At 40.6% G+C, this 22,558-nt stretch overlaps 2 protein-coding genes across 4 annotated transcripts in view; both read right to left on the bottom strand.

Annotated features, from left to right (window-relative positions):
- Positions 1 to 317: 317 nt before the first annotated feature.
- Positions 318 to 3,975, bottom strand: KBTBD7 (kelch repeat and BTB domain containing 7). The gene has a single exon (XM_044249827.1). The coding sequence runs from the start codon at positions 3,641 to 3,643 to the stop codon at positions 1,604 to 1,606; it is 2,040 nt and encodes a 679-aa protein (XP_044105762.1). The 5' UTR covers positions 3,644 to 3,975; the 3' UTR covers positions 318 to 1,603.
- Positions 3,976 to 15,325: 11,350 nt separating this feature from the next.
- The window catches only part of MTRF1 (mitochondrial translation release factor 1), a 49,983-nt gene continuing 42,750 nt past the window's right edge, over positions 15,326 to 22,558 (bottom strand). For 2 of the 3 annotated variants that reach the window (XM_044249823.1, XM_044249825.1), the window contains exons 9-10: positions 20,905 to 21,003; positions 15,326 to 15,862 (exon numbers count right to left, since the gene is read on the bottom strand). In XM_044249823.1, the coding sequence (XP_044105758.1) occupies positions 15,752 to 15,862; positions 20,905 to 21,003 (210 nt within the window). In that variant the 3' untranslated portion in view covers positions 15,326 to 15,751. The remainder of the gene's footprint in view (positions 15,863 to 20,904; positions 21,004 to 22,558) is intronic. The other variant, XM_044249826.1, reaches the window with a different exon arrangement.

The following is a 22,558-nucleotide window of genomic DNA, read 5'->3' as shown; positions in this document are numbered from 1 at the left end:
GTATATGTACACCATCTATCATGGATATGTGTTGTGACAGTCATATGTATTCACAGACCCTCAAAAGGTAAGCACCTCTATCTCTCTGTATTTAAAAGTATCAATTTGTGTGATTTAGTTTATAGTTCTGGACTTACCCTTACTTTATGGTGACACAAAAACAAACAAAAAGACAAAAAACAAAGGCTGGAGCATGGTTCACAGAGAAATACAGAACAAATACAAATACCCTAATAAAATAACCATGTACACCATTGCTAGGGAAACATTTTAGACGAAATATCCTTTCACTATCGGCCCCAAATGCCATCACCCACTTACGTTCTTTAACTGTCAACTTTTAATAGAAAAATAACTTTGTGATGATAATCATATACAGTGACTTACAAAACTTGACAGAACATTTCGATGCTACACAAAACAGTTCCATACACAGCTTTGTTTTAAAGTTCTCTGCGGGCACTTGATTTCATGGTTGATAGATGCAGTAGCTACTGATCTCAATAAAACACCCTTTTAGCTTAAATGTATTTTCAAAACCAGTATTACTTCACAAAAAAAGTAAAGAATAAATCACTTCCTGCTGAAGAATCCTCTAAGATGAACACCAAAACTATACAGCCAAGATATTTTAGGAAAGCATATAAACTTTTTAAAACTACGCATGACGAACAGATGAAAATTTACATTACTCAATCATATGTCCAGTGAAAAAAAGGATTGTTTATTTGATTGAATGAAGCACGTATCAGATATAGATGAAATATATGATCTTACAAAGTTACCTTTTTCTTACAAGTTACCTTTTTTTTTGGTTTAGAAGGGTGTTTAAATAATTGGTGATTCTACTAGATTGGATGTTTTTTAAAATAGAAAAATGGTCATTTAGCAACTGTACATTATATTCCAAATTTAAAAGTGAAATTTCTTGAAAGCAGTGGAATCCTGATTTTTTTTTCTTTCTTTTTTTTTTTTAACTTTCTGTGAGCTCTTAAGACCATTCTGCACATTATCAAAATGAAATCCCATTTTATAACATATATCCAAATTTTTTTCTTTGCAGAAGGGTAGAAAACCAAACCAAATTTAACTATACTAACTTATAATACTAAAAACTGGCTAGTTCAAAATTTGGGAAATCTACTATTTTCATTATTCTGAAGGAAAATATAAACCTTCAAAGCCCTACCAACAACTTCTAGTCCAATGTTCTACTTTTCAAAATTAAAAAGTTAAATTCTTCGTGGCACTAAATAGAATTAAAAAGTTAACAGAAGGCTAAAGTAGAAAATCAAAATATAAAGGGCACAACTAACCAAAACAATCCACTGGTGCAACAAATATTTGAACAATGAAAAAACCACCAAGCATTCTAATCAATTAGAATAGTTCATCTTTGCATATTTTAATCTCAACTTTTAGCACAGTAAATTATCATATAGGTTGATTTCATGGACTGTTTAAATTCTGTAACATTACATTAGTAATTCAAACATGACCCTTTCTAAACCAAATCTGCAGTCCTAATCAACATTTTTCTTTTCAAGAAATCTTTTTAAGATACATTCCTTAGTAGTAGAAACATTTTAGTGCTTCAAAATATTTACAAAGAACCCTGCTGATCCTGTGCATTTCGCTGAGGTGCTACCTGCACCCAGACTTCATCATCAGAAAAAGAACTTGAACTTCCTGACTCTGAGTCCAGTTCACTGAATCCATCTAAGTCCCATTCAGTGCTAGACTCACTTCGAGCATCATCTTCCTCAGTGATGAAACTCTGTCCAGGTTCGAGGCAGGAAGGATAAACACGTGCACAGAGGCAAATAAAGCCAGAGTCAAACTGCAAAAGGCCTAACATGGTACCTATATTAATCCATTGGTCTTCCCTAGTATCATATTCATAAACAGTCACCCGGTTTTTTTTCCACTGAGGGGTGGTGGAAGTGATGAGAAGCAACTTTTGGCCATGATTGACAATCTGATAGTTGTGGGTCTCTGAGTCCAAGGGAATATTACTAATCCGCCTCCATTCTCCCCTGGCTGGGTTATAGACCTTCATGACTGGGATGTCACAGATGCAGTAGATCTCATCATTGAAGACACAGGCTTCCTGAAAGTCACTACGTTTAAGTGAAGCACAGTTCAGCCACGTATTGTGGCTAGGATCGTAGTAGAGCATGCGCTTACTGTTCACAGCATAAAGATAGTTCTGAACCACTATTAGTTCAAAGGAATAGAAGGAATGGGGTACAGGAGCCACCAGCGCCCACTGGTTTCTCTGGACACTGTAGCATTCCACTTCCTTCAGTTTGACTCCAGTAATTGGGTCTCGCCCACCCAAGATGTAGATGTAGCCATTGAGGTAGGCCACATCCATGCCCTCCCGGCACAGCAGACGGTCAGCAAGCTGCTGCCAGCTATTCTGGGCTGGCTTATACACCCAGAGGTCCTTCCTGGGCTGAGCGGCCAGGTAGATGTCATGATCTGGAGAGACACAGACAGCTGAGGAGGTGATAGTCTTAGTGTGAGCCAAGCTAGTTAAAGGAGATGGCATTGTGTAAATGTCCCCTGAGTATGGGTCATAGCAGAGAAAGGGATCTCTAGGATGTCCAAAGAAGACCACCATCTCCTTGGCACACATACCCAGTCTCTGGGGGGGATTTTCTGCTGTGGGTACAACAGAGCTGTTGCTGTTATCTGGCTTCGGGACCAGAGACTTGCACAACTTGTCACCATAACGCATCTGCAGGGCCCCTTCAATAAGGTCTAGACAGTACTTTTTCACTATGGGCTTGGTCAGCAGCCCTTCCAAGTAATCCTGATCTTCATCTCTGAAGTGCGTCCAGCGGACACACTTGAAGACCTCCGCAGCGCTGGGGCCTCGCTCCTTGGGAGCCGCCTCCAACCACTGCACGGCCACATGACACACAGTCCGCTCACTCTCGATGTCCAGACTATCCAGACGCAGGACAGCCAGCAGCTGGGCCAAGCTCAGATCTGCCAGACTCTCCTCCCTTACTGAACCCATCCGGCTGAGTTGTTTAAAATTGTGGGCTATAAAGGACTGGGCCTGGGATCGCAGCTTGTGATGGTCGAAGGCGTCGGCAAACTTGAGGATAGCAGTGCAGTTGGCCAGGTCAAGGCGGCGGGCTAGGAAGGAGGCACAGGCTTCCCGCACATATTCGAGCTGCAACATGTCAGAGGCAGCGTAAAGACGTTGCACGTTGGCCTCACTCAGCGACACGCGACCCGTGTAGCAGTAGTCGACCAGCACCTCGAAGGACTCGGCATCCACATCATGCATGGTCACGTTTGCCTGGTGGCTCTCGTACATGCCACCGGTGAACATGCTCTTGAAGTAGGGACACGCGGCAGCCAGCACGTTACGGTTGCAGGAAAAAAGGCGGCCGGTGCCAGGCCCGCTGCCAGGCGTCACCACCTCGATGGTCACATCGCATAACAGCCGCGCGTCGTAGAAGGACTTCAGCTGTGCCAGGAGGGCTGCAGAATGAGCCGTGTCCTTCAGCTCCTCCGGGCCCGTGAAAAAAGCCGAAACAGAAGGCTTGGAAATTCTCTTGGGTCGCCTCCCGCCGCGGGGACTGGCCAGGCGGCGAGAGCGCGGAGCTTCTTCCCGGGACTGCATGGTGGAGATGGCGGCGGGGTATGAGGGCGAGAATGGGTGCAAGGACCGGGCTCTGGCTCCTCCTCGCCCTCTTCTCGAAGGCGCTAGATCGCGGCGTCCCTGAATAGACTGCAGGGGCCGCACTTACTCAACTCAGCCCTGAGCCGCGGTGCCGCCTCCCTTTATCGCGTAGACAGTGCCTGACTCACCCTCTTCCAGTTCCGCGCCCTTTCTCCGCCTCAGTTCGTTTACAGGACCCGCTGGACGGAACCAAGAAAGCCGCCACTGCCGCGCTGGCAATACCGGTAGGCGTCCAAGAGAACTACAGCTCCCAGGCTGCCTTTCGCGCCTCGAGGCATGCCGGGGTCCTCCAGACTCAAGGGGATAAGCGGACGGACAGAAGCCGCTGTGCATCTTGGGAGTAGTAGTTTGAGTAATATCGCGAGGTTTCTTGGGGCGAACTGCTTGGCTAACAGAATTTGAAAGCGTTAATTCTCCTGGATTTGTTGGTTTGTAGGATTGGCTTTGAAGTTCCAGGGTAAAATCTCTGTTTTAGTATTCGTTAATTGTGTGGCATCCCTCTGAGAACTTTTCCCTCTGTGAAGTGGGGATAATAATTTTCATGGGATTGTGTGAGAGTGGAATGAGATAAATTGGAGAGGACATAGGACGCTTCAATAAATACTTGTTGATTAGAATAATTACATGCTTACACCATGCCTAGAATAGGAAGATTCGATCTTTGTTAGCATATTTGGGGGGGGGTGTTAAAAAAAAAATGAGATACCCAGAACATGTGAAACCATGAGCAAATTCTGCAAGAAAACTTTGTTTATAATGTTGATTCTTTTGAAGGGTTCTGAAGGTTATTACAATATTTTCAATACTAAACGATATCCGTAGGTTCATTAGGATGTCTTAGACAAAGATGAGGTCCCAGAGAACACCATTTATAGGTGGCCTCAAAAAGCAGATAAGGCATATTAAACAGGTGGGTCTCAACATCTCACCAAATCAACACTTCCTCTGGGGAGCAAGATTATTTTCATAAGCTCTTAATATGAGTATTTTTTTGAGTCGTCTAATACTTCTCATTTGACTTCCTTTCCGCAAATCAGTCAAAGATTATAGTTGTCTTTATCAAGGAGTTTAAACGGGAGTTTTAAAATATTTAAACACAAGGCCTTGTACAAAAGCACAAGATCCTGAAAGCTCTATATTCATGCATGCCGTAATAGTTTGAATTGATATAGTTCAATCTGTGCTTTACAAACGTGTTTATGTATGTACTGATCAATATTCTTAAATGGTCAAAATCAGGTGCTTAGAGACTGGGTTTTGGGTCATCTTTTTTTAAAAGGAAACTTTTTTTTAAAGATTTATTTATTTTTTTGACAGAGATTACAAGTAGGCAGAGAGGCTGGCTGGGGGTGGGGGGTGGAGCAGGCTCCCCGCTGAGCAGAGAGCCGAATGTGGGGCTCCATCCCAGGACCCTGAGATCATGACTTGAGCTGAAGTCAGAGGCTTAACTCACTGAGCCACCCAGGCACCCTGGGGAGCTTTTACCTTAAAAAGCAGTTTCTCTTGCCACTAGTTTGTCACTCGTTACCATAACTTAACAAAATCTTGGTATTACATTGATAGGTGGATAACACATGGCAGGAGAATAACTCAAATTGTTTTGCTCTTTTGTCCTATTAGCTGGAGATCTTCTACTGGAAATAGATCGTGGGCTCCAGTACCTCCTCTGTAGGGCTGTTGGGTATATCCCTTAGATACACTTGAGAGAATTAGGTCATTAGTAACATTGATTGCTTTCTCACCTGCACTAGAAGAGCTGGGGGAAAAGCAATTCCAATTTTTTCATACTGGTAAAATATACAGTAGTTACCATTTTAATTCTTTAAGAGTACATTTCTCTGGCATTAACTACATTCACATTGTTTTGCAAACATCACCACCGCCCATCTCCAGAGCTCTTTTCATCTTGCAGAACTGAAGCTTTGTACCCATTTACAGTGACTCTCCTCTCCCCCTTCCCCCAACCCCCTAGTAATAATCACCATTCTATGTTGTCTCCGAATTTGACTACCTTAAGTACTGCATATCAATTCAGCAACTGATTTTTAACTTCCTTATATCTGCCCTTTGTTAGTTGGTTTAGATTATCTTTTTACACAATCCAAAGTATTTAGCAGGACAGGAAACAACGTGTGTTGGAGAGGATGTGGAGAAAGGGGAACCCTCTTACACTGTTGGTGGGAATGCAAGTTGGTGCAGGCACTTTGGAGAACAGTGTGGAGATTCCTCAAGAAATTAAAAATAGAGCTTCCCTATGACCCTGCAATTACACTACTGGGTATTTACCCTGAAGATACAGATGTAGTGAAAAGAAGGGCCATCTGTACCCCAATGTTCATAGCAGCAATGGCCACAGTTGCCAAACTGTTGAAAGAACCAAGATGCCTTTCAACAGCTGAATGGATAAGGAAGATGTGGTTCATATACACTATGGAGTATTATGCCTCCATCAGAAAGGATGAATACTCAACTTTTCTATCAATATGGACGGGACTGGAAGAGATTATGCTGAGTGAAATAAGTCACGCAGAGTCAATTATCATATGGTTTCACTTATTTGTGGAACATAAGAAATAACACAGAGGACATGGGGAGAGGGAGAGGAGAAGGGAGTTGATGGGAAATTGGAGGGGAAGATGAACCATAAGAGGGGTCTGGGAGGGGCGGGGGTAGGAGGTTGGCTGAGTATGGAGGGCACGTATTGCATGGAGCACTGGGTGTGGTGCATAAACAATGAATTCTGGTACACTGAAAAGAAATTTAAAAAATTAAAAATTAGGGGTGCCTGGGTGGCTCAGTGGGTTCGGCTCGGGTCATGATCCCAGGGTTCTGGGATCGAACCCCGCATTGGGCTCTTTGCTCAGTGGGAAGTCTGCTTCTTCCTCTCTCTCTGCCTGCCTCTCTGCCTACTTGTGATCTCTGTCTGTCAAATAAATAAAATCTTTAAAAAAAAGAAAAAAGAAAAAACAAAGTATTTAGCAGGCACAGTGCCCTAAGGTCCGAAGGAGTGCTGCCACCGAACTTTGTAACGCTGTAAACGTTTAATACCTTCACTGACTGACAAGGTAGCTGGACGCCACAGGCAGCTTTCGAGTACTTCAGATGGGGCTAGTGCAACTGAGGAATTGAATTTAACATTTTAGAAACCCAGCATTGGTATCACTGCAATTCAATGGGCAGAGGAAAGTCTGTTCAACAAATAATGTTGAATAATCAGTTCACAATGTAAAAAAAAAAAAAAAAAAGAACTTTGGCCCTTAGCTTATACCACACACATAAAATTTTAAATGGATCTTAATATTAAACAGAGACATGAAAACTCTGACACCTCTAAAAGAAAATATAGAAGGCTGTCTCTGACTCTGAAGTAGGCAGACATTTTAGGACACATACACAAAAACACTAATCATAAAAAAAATGATAAGATGAACTTCAACAAAATTACAAGCTTTTGCCTATCAGAAGGCAGTGAAAAAATTAAAAAGACAAGCCATAGTCTGATATATATATATATACACACACACACACACATATACACACATATATACATATCCATATATATACAATTTTTATTTGTAGGGGCGCCTTGCTGGCTTAGTCAGCAGGGCATGTGATTCTTAATCTTGGGAGTTGTGAGTTCAAGTGTCACAGTGTGGAGATTACTTAAATAAAACTTTAAAAAGTTTGTGATACAAAAACCCCAGAGTCAATAAAAACAGAGGAAGCTGCTCTATGTCATTCATCCTCAAATGAATGCAAATTAAATTCATGAGAAAACCCTGCATACCCACGAGAATGGCTAAATTTAAAAAGTTCAAAAGTGCCAGGGTGCCTGGGTGGCTCAGCGGGTTAAAGCCTCTGCCTTCGGCCCAGGTCATGATCCCAGGACCCTGAGATCGAGTCCCGCATTGGGCTCTCTGCTCAGTGCAGAGCCTGCTTCTCTCTCTCTCTCTATCTGCCTGCCTCTCTGCTACTTGTGTTCTCTGTCAAATAAATTAAAAAAATCTTAAAAAAAAAAGTTCAAAAGTGCTAAATGTTGGTGATGATAGGTAGCCTTTGGAACCTTCACATACTAATAATAGGAATATAATTTGGTATACTCATTTTAAAGAACTGGTAGTTCTTTGGATGTTAAGCAGTAATTTCTCCTAAGCATTTATTTGCCTAAGGGAAATTTTTTTTTCTTAAGATTTTATCCATTTTTTTTGACAGAGAGAGAGACAAAACGAGAGGGGTAACATAAGCATGGGGAGTGAGAGAGGGAGAAGCAGGCTTCCCGCAGAGCAGGGAGCCGGTGCAGGGCTTGAGCCCAGGACTCCCGGGGATCATGACCTGAGCCAAAGGCAGATGCTTAATGACTGAGCCACCCAGGCACCCCTGCCCAAGGGAAATTAAAACATATGTCTACAAAAGACTTATGTAAGAATGTTCATAGTACCTTTATCTGTAACAGTCAAAAACTGGAAATAATCCCCGTGGGCATCAATAGGAGAATGAAAAAAATTGTGGTATATTCATACAGTGTAATACTACTTGGAAATAAAAAGATACCACCTTTGATATATGCCATAATGTGAGGTTTCAAAACTTTTATACTGATCTAAAGAAGCCAGATATACAGGAGTACACAGTGTATGTGAAGTTCCCAAATAGTGAAAATAAGTTATGGTGAATATAAATCATGTCGGAAGAAAAACAATCTTATTAGAGGCTGCCACTGTTGGAGGAAGGATTTTGGCAGATTGCTGGGTCAACTGGAAAGGAACGCAAGGGAAATTTCAGGGGTGAAGCAAACGTCCTCTTTTTGCTTGGGCTGGTGGTTACACAGTGTATGCAGTTGCATTTAATTTACCATAAATTATACCCTCTCTGAGGAGAAGCCACTTCATAATTGGTGGCACTAAATAAAGTTGCAGAATTCTTTGCCAGGAAATTGTGAAGATCCTTCCATCATTCAGTAAGAATCTTTTTATCTTGATGCGAATAAGTCAACACTGCTCCAGTTCAGTCAATGTGGCACTCCATGTACGTGGGATAAAGGTGAGGTGACTCAGGGCCATCTTTAAGGAACTGACATACTGGGGTCTTTCAAATTTGTAGCCGAGTAGCTGAGCCCCCAACATTATATTCTGTTTTTTAAAACTCCTGCCAGAACTTCATTAACAGCATAATCCTTATTTTCTGTGTTTCCTCAAGATTTCTTAGAATTTGCATAATCCTTTACAATGGAATCCATATTCTTCTTCACAGTAATATAGAACTGTTTTTGCCTGGAAATTACACCTCAGTCATTAATAATCCATGGATTAATTTTTTTAATTAAATTTTTTTATTTTTAAGATTTTTATTTATTTATTTGAGAGAGAACAAGAGAGATCAGAGGAGAGGGAGAAATAGACTTGCTGTTGAGCATGGAGCCTGATGCGGGGCTTGGTCCCAGGGCCCAGAGATCATGACTTGAGCAGGAGGCAGATGTTTTACCTACAGTGCCACCCAGGTGCCCCAACAATCCATGGTTTTAGTTCTTCAGAAATCTTTTAACTTCAACTCTGTTCATCAGTGTTTCCAACAGCAGGATCTACTCTGGCCCTTTTCTTCTGAGGAGGCTGAGGCATCTCACTGGTACTGACACCAATTCCATTTTGGGGTGACTTCAACATTCTTACAGATCAGACATCCTTCCTGGGGCAACCCCTCTAATCTTCCCCTCTGAATGTCACTCCTGATTGACCTTGTGTGTGTGTGTGTGTGTGTGTGTGTGTGTGTGTGACTGATTCCTGAAGTTCTGTTTCTGCAGACTGGTTTCCATGCATCTTGAGTACTCGGCTTTCAGGAACCCCTTCGTCCCAACCACTGTAATGTATATAATATTTCATTTGTTTGTTCTTTATGGCTTGGTTTCAAAAAAAGAAGCCCATGCAAACACAGCACTCAGCTCCCCAGAATTTAGGCTTCGTGCTATTTATAAGTTAAGTCCCAACTCTGCCACCTCCCACCTCGTGAGCGTTCGGTCCCTTTCTATCCACAACCTCTAATTCAGGTTCTGTGTGCACTCAGGGGTCACTAGTTTGTCATCCTGGGCCCCATCTGTATTGTTTTTCACTCTCATTTTTAAATAGAGTCTACAAACTGTTCACTCTTATTTCCATACCCAAAATAACTTGCACTGCGATTAATCATTGGCTACTGGAAGAGCTTTTGATGGGTCCACTCTTGTTCAATTAGAGAGGGCTTAGTGAGTGAGCAGCCTTGGACATGACTTGGACATGACTTGTGTTCCACATTATTTAGTAGCAAACAACTTGAAGTACAGCACACATCCAGAAAAGAGGAACAAATAAAAATTGTAAATACAATGAATTTTTTAAAAAAGATTTACTTATTTGAGCTGAGCAGGGAGCCCGATATGGGGCTTGATCCCAGGACCCCAGGATCAAAACATGAGCTGAAAGCAGACAACCAGCTGAGTTGCCCAGGCACCCCATAAATGTAATGAATGATCACAAAATGAATACACCTGTGTAATACCACTCAGGTTAAGAAATAAGACACTACCAGAATCTGAGAAGCAGCCCCCTCAACAGCCTCCTAATGACTATTGACCGCTGACACGAAAGTCAGATAATTTTAAAGATAGTTTCTTTTAGGTTTTTTTTTTTTTAAAGATTTTATTTATTTATTTGACAGAGAGAGATCACAAGTAGGCAGAGAGGCAGGTAGAGAGAGAGAGAGGAGGAAGCAGGCTCCCTGCTGAGCAGAGAGCCCGATGCGGGACTCGATCCCAGGACCCTGAGATCATGACTTGAGCCGAAGGCAGCGGCTTAACCCACTGAGCCACCCAGGCGCCCCTCTTTTAGTTTTTTGACTGTAGTAGTTTGTTGATCTTAATCCCTTGACTAAATCTTAATTAGAAATATCTCTAAGTTTGTTTTCTTTTCTTTCTTTTTAAAAAATATTTTATTTATTTATCAGAGAGAGTGAGCACAGGCAGACAGAGTGGCAGGCAGAGGCAGAGGGAGAAGCAGGCTCCCTGCCAAGCAAGGAGCCCGATGTGGGACTCGATCCCAGGACTCCAGGATCACGACCTGAGCCAAAGGCAGCTGCTTAACCAACTGAGCCACCCAGGCGTCCCTCTAAGTTTGTTTTCTAAATAAAGTTTGTTATTCTTTGATATTCTAAAGGTGCTGTGCATATGAGGCAATGAACTTTGGCTTTTCAAATTTTTTACAAGAACCCTGATTTATCACTGGCTTATAAGTTGATTTGTAATATTTTTCTACTAACAGTTAAAAGATGTCAACTTTAGGGGCGCCTGGGTGGCTCAGTGGGTTAAAGCCTCTGCCTTCAGCTCAGGTCATGACCCCAGGATCCTGGGATTGAGCCCAGCATCCGGCTCTCTGCTTGGCAGGGAGCCTGCTCTGCACCGCCCTCCCCTGTCGCCCTGCCCCCGCCCTCTGCCTACTTGTGATCTCTGTCAAATAAATAAATAAAATCTTTAAAAAATTATAAAAATATTTTAAAATGTCAACTTTATCTTCCTAGTTTGGAAGATAAACTGGTCTACCTGAATCAAGTAGGATTACAAGTTTAACTGAAACTCATTGCACAAAAATAATATGTGTAACAATTGAAAGTACACATAAAATATGTGTAACAATTGAATAATAGGTATCCTAGATCTTTGCTACTCTAAGTGTTGTTTGTGAGTCAGAAGTAACCACCATCACCTGGGAGCTTGTGGAAATGAAATGAATTGTGGAAATACAGAACAACAGGCCCCAGATCTTCTGAATTAAAATCTGCATTATGGTAAGATCCCCCAAGTGACCTGTACATATACAGAGGTTTGAGAAAAAAACACCACCCAAGATTTTTCTGGGTTCATAAGTTCCAACTTCTGTTTTGAATTTTTTTTTCCCCTCCATAAAAGTGTGTACTTTAAGGAAAAGCCAGAGCTGGAGAATGAGGGAAGGGCAAAGACCTTGGTGGTGATACGAAGGTCTGAACTTCCTTCTGGAAAGGCGGAGCCTCCCTTTGGCTGAGGAAGCACTTTTCCTTTTGTCCTCATGCCTTCTTAGAGTCTGCTCTTCCTTGCCATGTATAGAATATTAATACTGATTATCGAATGAATAGAACAAATTAATGCCTCTTTCTCTTGCTTCCCTCTTAGAATTTTTCCCACTTTCTTAAATTAATTTTTTTTTTGCAGACATCATGCTTTGAGGCTTATAGTATTTAGTGATTTTTTTCTGAAAATTTTAAAAAATGACATGTGATTTCACATTTGACATCATATAGCAAATTAGACTATCTTCATTTTGCCTTGATTCATGCAATGTTTTAATTTACATTTCCTTGGATAAATGTTTCTTTTATAATTTTTTAAAGTTATTTTTTTTTAAAGTCATCTCTATGCCCAATGTGAGGCTGAAACTCATGACCCCTAGATCAAGAGTCTCATGTTCTTCTGACTAAGCCAGCCAGGTGCCCCAGGATGTTTCTGTGACGTAAACCACCTGACAATAAAAATCAGTTTCTAATGTTTACCCTAAAACTCCCTATTTAATTGAATGTTCTTTCAAATTAAATCAGATTCTCCAGAGACATCGATTACTTTAGAGGGCAATGCTTACCCCTGGGGAAATAATAATGATATTGATCCAAACAGGATTAAATTATCTCTCCACTTAGAGAAAGTGAGAGGAAAAACAAGGAAAGCTTTCTTTAAATAATGTCACCTATTAACGTAGAAAGAACAAGAACATCGCCATTTTTTAAACTCAAGCTGATTTGGGCAAAGCAAGAATCATTAATTGATGTTAAATCAATGAGATGAAAGGGCACTGGGTACATTCATTACAATTTGGTGTAACAAATTACCCTCAAATTTGCAGCAAAAATAATTAATTTACTCAATTTCTTAGAGTCAGGTATCCAGAGCAGCTAGTGATGCGCCTCTGGCTCAAGGGTTCTCTCGTGCAATTACAGTGAAGCTGTTGACCAGAACCGCCAGCGTGTCAAGCCACCACTAGGGTTCAATGATCTGCTTCTAAGCTCACACCTGTGCTAGTTGACTGATCTTAGTTCCTTAAGAACCGTCAGAACAAGGGTTCCAGTTTAGTCACACAATGTGGGCTGTTCCACAGAGCTGCTCACACCATCTAGCTTCCACCAGTGTTGTTAGAGTAGGAAGTTAAGTTTTAACAAGATGCCTGCAGGACAGCAAAGTGGGAGGCAAGGCTAGCCTTGGTCGGCGGGGAGGGGATATGGGGGAAAAATTAGAAACCTGGTAGCATTCCAAAACAAAGCCACAAGAAGCTGGATCAAACCAGACAGGCCCAAGACAAAGGCCAGAAACCCTGACCAAGTAAGGGAGAAAGGCATGAAACCCCCCCCCCCAAATCCCCTCCCCAAGTAACAAATATTCCACCAGCTTCCTCTGAGCTCACCTGCTCTCACATCTTGATGTACTCTTCAATAAACTTTCTTACTTGCACTGCTCAACTGTTGTGTCTGGTCTGTCTTTGAATTCTCTCTTGGGATGAGACCAAGAGCCTCCTCTGACAATTCGGAGACAGGCTGGATGGACGTCTCAGGGCCTGGGGGTCTCCCCAGTCCACCCAGCAATAGTGTGAGTGGCCAGAAAGAGAGGAAGAGCCAGAGGCAAGTCTTTTTATAACCTAATATTGGAAGTGAGAGTCCTACCCCTCCTATCACATTCTATTAGAAGATAGTCAACTAATCCAGCTCCTGTTCAAGGGGAGCAGATTACACAGGTGCATGAATGCCAAGAATGAGATCACTGGGGTCATCTGAGAAGCTGCCCAGCTTCTCAGCTAGGAATCAAATGTTGATATAATGCCAAAGTATTACCCCACAGATTACCTACTAATTATTATAAAGAACATGTGCCATTTTAATGGCGTGATTTGACGGCTTCCAAACTCAGCATTACTGATAGTGGAACATCCTGATCCATACACTGTGAGTTTCACATTATCCAGGAAGTAGTCTTGACAAATGTGTTAACTGAAATTAATTAATTTTTGGGTTTAATATTACTTTACAATACATTGAATGGATGAATAAAAGTTACCAATACCTTGAGGAAGCAGTCAGACAAATTGAATGTGGGTCATTCTATAAAACAACTTTGTGGGACTCTTCAAAATGTCAACATCATGTGGAAAAAAGGTTGAGGGATTAATTCAAACACTGAAGACATACAACCAGATACAATCTGTAAATCTTGGCTGGATCCTGGATTGTACAAAACTAACAAGCAAAAATGCTAAAAAGACATTTGGGGGATAACTGAAGAAATTTTAATATGTGATAGATCACATTATATAATTATTATTTATTATTATACAATTAAGTATAATAATGAGAGTTATGATTTTGTAGGGGAATGTCCTTATTCTTAGGACATGCTGAAATATTTTGGTGTGGTGTTACAAGGTCTGCAACTAACTTTTACATGGTTCAATAACCACCACAGGTATGTGTGTGTGTACACAGAGAGCAAAAAACAACTATACCAAAATGGTTATGGTAGAACTCTGAGTGTATACTGTTCATTGAACAATTTCCTTCCTTCTTTTTTTTGGGGGGGGGTGCTCTATTTCCTTTTTTTTGCTTTTGCCTTTTCAAATTTTTATTTAAATTCTAGTTAGTTAACACACCATGTGATACTGGTTTCAGGGAAAAGAATTCAGTGATTCATCACTTACATTCAGCACCCAGTGCACATCAGAAGTGCCCTCCTTAATGCGCATCCTTCATCCACCTCCCTCCATCAACCCTCAGAAGGTTTTCTTTTGTTAGGAGACTCTTACGGTTTGTTTCCCTCTCTCTTCTCACTCCTTATCCCCTGCTCCCCTATGTTCATCTGTTTTGTTTCTTAAATCCCACATGTGAGTGAGATCACATGGTATTTGTCTTTCTCTGATTTACTTCGCTTAGCATAACACACTCTAGCTCCATCCACATCCCTGCAAATGGCAGGATTTCATCCTTTCTGATGGCTGAGTGATAGTCCATCGTAAGTATTACCGCATCTTCTTTATCAATTCTTTGAACTCTTTCCATAGTTTGGCTATTGTTGATAATGTTACTATAAACACTGGAGGGCATGTACCCTTTTGAATCTGTATTTTTGTATCCTCTGGGTAAATACCCAGCAGTTCATTGCACTGTTTCTTAAAAATTATTTTAAAAACTTCTTCCAGGTGCTTGAAAACTCTCAAAGTAAAGAATTGGGGGGAAAATATGACTTCAATGTTTATCTCCTAATTCCACTGGCCTTAGAACTCTATTTTAGCTAATCTTTCCGGGGCACATAATTTTCTTCTGAAGAATGTCCAAAATAATAACCCCTTTCTTTTTGACTCAAGAAACTTCCAGAGAACAAGTACTAAATACATCACATCACTTGGTATTAAAGTTGGTGGCTTCTATTTTGGCTCTGTCACTCAACTGGAAGCTCTGTGAGGTCAGGACTGGGCTCTATGGACATCACTGCACAGAACGAGGCATAGGGAATTACCCACGTTATACTCCATCTATAGATGCTCTGAAGTTAAGCCAAAGAAAAATGAGAAAGAAAAGCCAAGCAGAGAGTTCACTTTAAATATTGGCTTGTAGTTTACACAGTACAGCATTAGTTCCACTCTCCAAGAGCTCTACAGTCTAGATCCTGGAGATGCTGCTAGTGACTCCCATTCTTCACAATTTTTGTATTTGTTTGTTTAAAAGTAGTAGTTAAAAGCCTAATTTTAATGTGATTTACAATACTTTTCTTGAAATACGGGTTTACAATCAATTTATAATCAATTTTCAAAATTTCCTTTCTCTTTTAAACAGTGCATCCTTGTTTTCTGCTTGAGGAGTTGGACGGTACTTCATAAGCTCTTCAGTCAAGAAACGTGACTTACTCATTAAAAAATATATTTGTACGTCCTGTGTAATTTTAGCTGTGCTTTATAAACAGCTGCTTCTTGATATAGGTCCATTTCCTTTATATAATAATAAATAATAAATCTGCACTTATTCTGATTTAAGGTTTTTGTCCAAAAATTCAATAATGGCTTCTTCATCTGCTGAATGAAGGAGTCTCTGAATTAGCTGATCCAGACACTTCTCCCCACATAAAAATTCCTGGTAAAAGAGTTATTATAAAAACCTGGTTACTAGAAAATAAAGGAAAAACAAAACAAAGAATTAAATGTGTATTTATTTGTTTCTTTGCAGTCACTTTTTTTTTTTTTTTTAGGATTTTATTTATCTGACAGAGAGATCGCAAGTAGGCAGAGGCAGGCAGGGAGAGAAAGGGGGAAAAAGGCTCCCCGCTGAGCAGAGACCCTCCCCTCCATGTGGGGCTCAATCCTAGGACCATGAGATCATGACCTGAGCCGAAGGCAGAGGCTTAACCCACTGAGCCACCCAGGCACCCCTACAGTCACTATTTAATAGCAACAACGGATTACTAAAATGGCTCTGTAACATAATAGGCAACTTTGCTAACTTGGGAGGATCCCCAGTTATATTGGCTTCTCATAAAAAGTGAATCCAAAAGAGTAAATAGAATTCTACTCTTTCTTTGTTTATATTATCATTTTGTTTAAAAATCAATCTTTTGGGAGTTGGATTTTTTCAACAACTCTGGAGACAACAAAACAAAGGAGATCTGAATCTCTCTTTAAAATTCCTTTGCTTGATGTTCCTGACAACAGGGTTCTAGGATCTCAAACCATCTTTGGGATGATATGTTTGCTGAATCCCTTCTCCTTTTGTTCCCTAGAAAAGATAAGGCTTTTTCACTTTTGTCCTGAAAATTCCACCCTTGTCATTCAAACATTATTTCCCAAGGGCAAAAAAACCTGAAATGCCTCACTCAAAGCCCCAGGCACCTTGCTGCCACTTGAACCCGCGCGCCTGAGCCCTGCTAATCTCTGCTCGCCATTCCTGGGACCACTCCTGTTACACTTCTCATCCCAACCTTCACATTTAGATTTTATTTAATCTCTAAGTGGGTTATACTAGTTGTGTTTCTTCTTAAATTGGAAATATGGCAATTTTAAAATCTAGAAGCCCTGTGTGACCAAAAGAAGATACATGCCAAAATATTTAGGGGACAAGCATTTTGAGTGTATACCTTGCTCCCAAATGGTTCACCAACAGCCCAGGAGATAGAAGAAGAAGAGAAGGCAAATGTTAACAACGGCTGCATCTACCTATATAGGGTGTATACTGAACCAGTCTTTGGACATATATATATACTTGAAATTTTCTAAATAAAAAGTTCAGAAAAATAAAAGCTCTTATGTTTACCCCAAATAAGTCCACTGGGTGAAAAGTGTTGTTAGACTTCCCCTTAGTCTTCCCTACAGTTCTTCTCTGCAAGTCACTAAAATAACTTTGAGTACCTTTCCTCTGTCACGGAAGTTCTGAGTAACAGTTGTTGGGAACAGTGAATTAGCACAGTCTCATATTTTAGAAATGTTCAAAATCTAGACATTGGCTTAATGGAAATATTTCCATGTCAGCATCTGGAACACAGAACATTTAAAATTTTAATATAGGCATGAACTTTTTTTTTTTTTTTTTTAAGATTTTATTTTAGAGAGAAAGCAAGGAGGAGGGGCAGAGTGAGAGGGAGAAAGAGTCTTGAGCAGACTCTGTACTCAGTGTGGAGCCTGATGCAAGGCTCCATTCCCAGGACCCTAGGATCCTGATCCAAACGGAAACCAAGAGCCAGGAGCACAACCGACTGCAACACCCAGGTGCCCTCGTGTGAACTAAACATATATATGGTCTTTCTTGAACGGTCTTAAGGTTGAATTTTATTTTATTTTTTTGAAAGATTTTATTTATTCATTTGCCAGAGAGAGAGAGAAACAGAGCACAGAAGCAGGGGGAGCGGCAGAGGGAGAAGGAGAAGCACACTCCCGCTGAGCAAAAAGCTTGACTCGGGGCTCAATCCCAAAACCCTGGGATCATGACCTGAGCAGAAGGTAGACACTTAATGGGCTGAGCCACTGAGGCGCCCTCTTACAGTTGAATTTTAGGTTAAGTATATACATTCATCTTTCAAGTTCAACTGTAGGGGAAAAGATGCCTTACTATCTTTGTATCCTACAAAACACCAGCATATATTAAAACCTCAACTAAACTTTAAAAGTAAGGCAAAAGCCCTATGATGAAGTTTTAAAATTAAAATTTATACCATTTTGAGCATAATATGGGGAATTGCTTATAAAATCAGCATGCCCAGAGCTCAAATTATCATGGTGTTGCCAAGGTGATTTCATCATTTGGAAATTATGTTAAAAGGATTATCACTCTTAACTGACAATCAAACCACATTTAGAGTTTGATTGGAATAATCAGAGTGCCAGAGATACAAAGACCAAAGATGAAGGACTTGGGGAAGCTCATAATCTAGTGACAGAGCTAGGCACCAAAACCAGCACAAGAAATTTAAAAAGAAGCAAGTGGAAGCCTGGGTGGCTCAGTGGGTTAAGCCTCTGCCTTCCGCTCGGGTCATGATCGCAGGGTCCGGGATGGAGGCCCGCATCGGACTCTGCTCAGCGGGGAGCCTGTTTCCCCCTCTCTCTCTGCTTGCCTCTCTGCCTACTTGTGACCTCTCTGTCAAATAAATTACAAAATCTTTAAAAAAAAAAAAAAAAAAAGCAAGTGAGGGCTGCAAGGTTAATTTTAAGAAGGTAGCATCAGGAAAGAGTTTAGGAAGGAAGAACAAGTTTGCATTAGATCTTAAAAACAGAATAGGTTTTTTTTCCCTCCAAATAGAGACAAGCAGAGTATTTCAGTCAAAAGAATGAGGATGAAGCAAGGCACAGAGACAATGTGCAAGCATAAAGGGCAAGGGGAGATTTTCAGTTCAGGGAGGGATAGAGGGCAGGAGATAGGCTGATGTTATGGAATCTGCACAAAGACTTTAAAAAAACAGACTAAAAACATAAAACAATAGATTACAAGGTAGTCTGCACTTACGATCTAGATGAGTAAAAATAAAAATAAAATTACCTACAAGAGAACCCACACTAAGAATATGAGGTGATCTCACAGAACCCAAGGATAGAAATGGAAAGGCTACTGCTACCGCCCTGGGAATGAAGCTGGCCACAGGAATAAATGAATGTGAGGACTGATATCAACAAGATTCTTTCCATTCAGTTCTATTTTTGATCCTTTCAATATCAGCTTCATCTCCCCCTGAACACTGCCTTCTCCTCATGGCTTGGAAATGTGGCTTCTAACCTCTTATCCATTTTACATATTTCAGTTTCAGCCGAGAATGGCTCTCTTTGTCTCCGGTTTAAAAATGCTCGGAAGGAACTAACTCATTGGTGGGGGCTCTTTCAGATTTCCTCCCCAAACAAACCAATTATTGTCTTGAGTCAGGATCATGATCCTGTAAGAGCAGAGCAGCTTCATCGCGAAATATGTAAATGGAGTAGGGAGACCTCAAGCTCTAAGACCTCAGCTGAGCTGAGCGGAGTCCCACAGACCTCCACTTTCTTCCCTGTTTGCTCCTTCCACTCTGACCTGTGGCTGTTGCCTCTGGGGTTAAGGCCCTTATCCCTTTTCCTGCCTCATCTATAACTATTCTGTTCCAAAGTTATTCACTCCAACGAGTCTCTTTATTGTCCTTCATACAGATTTTAATGTTTTACTACATTTTTTTTTTATGACATTACCAAACTTTTCCATTTCACTAATAGGGGATTTTTTTTCCCCTTTCAATGGGCTGCTTAGTCATTATGAGAGCACATGAATATAATTTCCCTAATTATTTCTAAATCTGGCATGTTAGTTTAGTTAGTAATAATATGTTAGCATGCACGCCAAAGTCAGATATTTTATAACTATAAAAGCCACTTAACCTGCCACTGTTTCAAGACTAAATATTAACTCAGGACCTAAGGGCTAGTCTAAAAAATATTACCGGTCATAAGAATGCAGTCGTCTCAGGGAAAACCATCACCACTACCAGAAAAAACAACTGAAAGAATATGGTGTAATCTGAACAATATGGCCAAACATGTTTGGTTATTACTGTGTGTTTCCTGAGGAAAGGGAAGTTAACAAATATTTTCTCCTTTTTGACAAGGCTATTATTTTCCTATTTGAGACAGTCTTAAATTGCTAAAAAGACAGAGGAAGTGGCGTAAGATACACAGAAATTTCTAAACATTTTAAAAACACAACATTGCTCTTATAAATTAGGACTTTACTTTTGAGTACAGAATGGGACAGAATCAACTGAAAGAAGCCCTAGGTATCACATGACATCAAGGTAAAAAAAAAAATCAGAACCTTCTACCTCTTGCCTTTTGTACATAGTCCTTTATGAGAACCAGTTCATTTTCCCCTTCAGGGGAAACAAAAGGGGAATTTTCCTGTACTTCATCATTAATGTATTAATGCCAATGGTCTGGCTAAATGGGATTTAGTTAGGTTAATGTTCAAACCATGTTAACAGGGTCTTTCCCCAACAGCATAATTATAACTCCTGAAACTCATGAACAATTCATCGTGCTAGGCAGAACTCTAAGATGCCCCCTGGTGTACACACCTTGCAGAATTCCCTCCCTTACATGGAAGCAGAAGCTGTGAATATGATGGAATATCACTCCAGGGATATTAATCAGTTGATGTTGAGTCATTCAACATATTACCAGGGTGGGCCTGACCTAAACAGGTGAGCCCTTAAAAAGGCTTATGCCATTCCTGCAAGAGGTTCAAAGTGAGAAAGCATATGGAGGGGCCACTTAGCAAGCAACCTGCTAGTGGTCTTTAGGGCCCGAGGACAGAGAACTCTCCTCTGCCTGCTAACCATAAGATAAGAAATATTACTTTAAGCCAAAAAGTTTGTGGTAATTTGTAACACAGCAATAGGAATCTGATACAGTATATATATGTATACTGAATATACCTTAATACACTGTGATTGCACAGCAAAGAATTTGGAGTTCAAAAAGACCTGTTTCAAACTGACACTAAGACCCCATTTCTGACCAACAAACTAATATGAATGTTTGCCTATTTGGGGATACAACCTTAAACTGGCTTCATGATTTTAAGTTACTTGATAATATTTTAGATAGAACTCTCTAGAATATGAGTACACATTCTTTGAAAAGCAAAGGTACATAAAACACAGTAAGTTGTATTACCTTAATATCACGAACTTCGTATGCTATTCTGTGGTCAGTTACTCTATCCTGGGTGAAATTATATGTCCGAATTCTCTCTGACTGGGCTCTTGTTCCCACCTGTGCCACAACAAAAAAGTAATTCATGTTTTAACTTTATAATTGCCTTTATTACAATGGGAAACATACTTATAAATGCCTTTTCTATTATAACAGCTTCAGTTTTTTAAAAAGATTTTATTTTTTATTAGAGACAGCGAGAGTGCCCTGGGTTGGGAGAGAGACAGAAGGAGAAACAGATATCTTGCTAAGCAGGGAGCCGATGCGGGGCTCGATCCCAGGACCCAGGGACCATGACCTGAGTCGAAGGCAGACCCTTAACTGACTGAACCACCCAGTTTGTTTTTTTTAGGTCATATATACAAAGTGACAAGGCACAAGAATGGGCAGAACTTAAAGACTATAGCTTTGTAAGGTTATGGAATAAGAATGAATTTTTCTTCAGTACTTTAAACTCCAGATATTTAAAACGAAATTATCTTTGCACCCCAATCAGTTCTTCCTCCTGGCTTCTATAAATGGCACCACCACATGTCCTTGGTTCCCAGTGGAAACTCTGACATCCCTCAACTTACGTAACATTTCACAGGCACTTACTACATGCCAAGCTTTGACACAGACACTTGGGGAAGAAACCATTTTCAATTCATCATATTCTCTACCTGCCCATTCCCGCTGATTTTAAGGGTCTCCTGTTATAATCTGCCCTTTTCATTTCTATCATTAAGGGCTCATGATTGTTCACCTTCCTTCCTGTAAAAATCACCTGATGAATCTTCTAAGTCTCTGCCTACAAGTACTGCCCTGCTTAGTCTGCCTAAAACAGCTTTCTGATTAGTTTTCTTCTTTCATTTCTTCCTGTCTACTAAGCAGAGACAATTCAACTCAGCATTCAAGGCACTTCACAATGTAGCCAACTTTTCCCAACATTATTTCTGAAAATTATGTGAACCACTATCATGCCACTTACTATACCATATCAAAATTATGGGCATGCCTGTTTACTCAGCTAAAATATCATCTCAAGGGATGTCCTTCCCACACACTCTATCATCCCCCTTTCCAGCTAGCAACACCTGAGATAGATTAATGTGCTCCTTTGAAACCCCTTACACTTGGAATCTTCTTCAGAGCACACTACAGTCTGCCTTATGCTATGGTTATTTGTATTCCAATCTCCTCATCTCTACTATATTCCCAGCACACCTTCTCTCACTCACTTTCACATAAAAGAAAAAAAAAAGATTTATTTGTTAATTTGTCCGAGAGAGAGAGCATGCACACAAGCAGGGAGAGCAGGAGAGGGAGAAAAGCAGGCTCCCCGCTGAGCAAGGAGCCTGATGTGGGACTCTATCCTGGTACCCTAGGATCCTGACCTGAGCCAAAGGCAGATGCTTAACCAACACACCCACTGAGGCATCCCTCACTTTCACTTCTTAAGACTAAAAAAAGACATTTCTGTAACTTACTTTCTTTGCTCCTCAGGCAAATGACATGACACTAAATTAAATATGGCTGACCATCAGGAGAATTTTTTAAAACTAAAGACTTTAAAGTCTAATCTCAGATATAACAAAGCAGGGATTTATGGATTTTTAGAACATTCTTCAGGCCA

This window comes from Neovison vison, chromosome 5, assembly GCF_020171115.1.
Source record: "Neovison vison isolate M4711 chromosome 5, ASM_NN_V1, whole genome shotgun sequence".
Classification (NCBI taxonomy): Eukaryota; Metazoa; Chordata; class Mammalia; order Carnivora; family Mustelidae; genus Neogale; species Neogale vison.
Note: the sequence above shows the minus strand (reverse complement) of the source record. Positions and strands in the feature narration are given on the sequence as shown.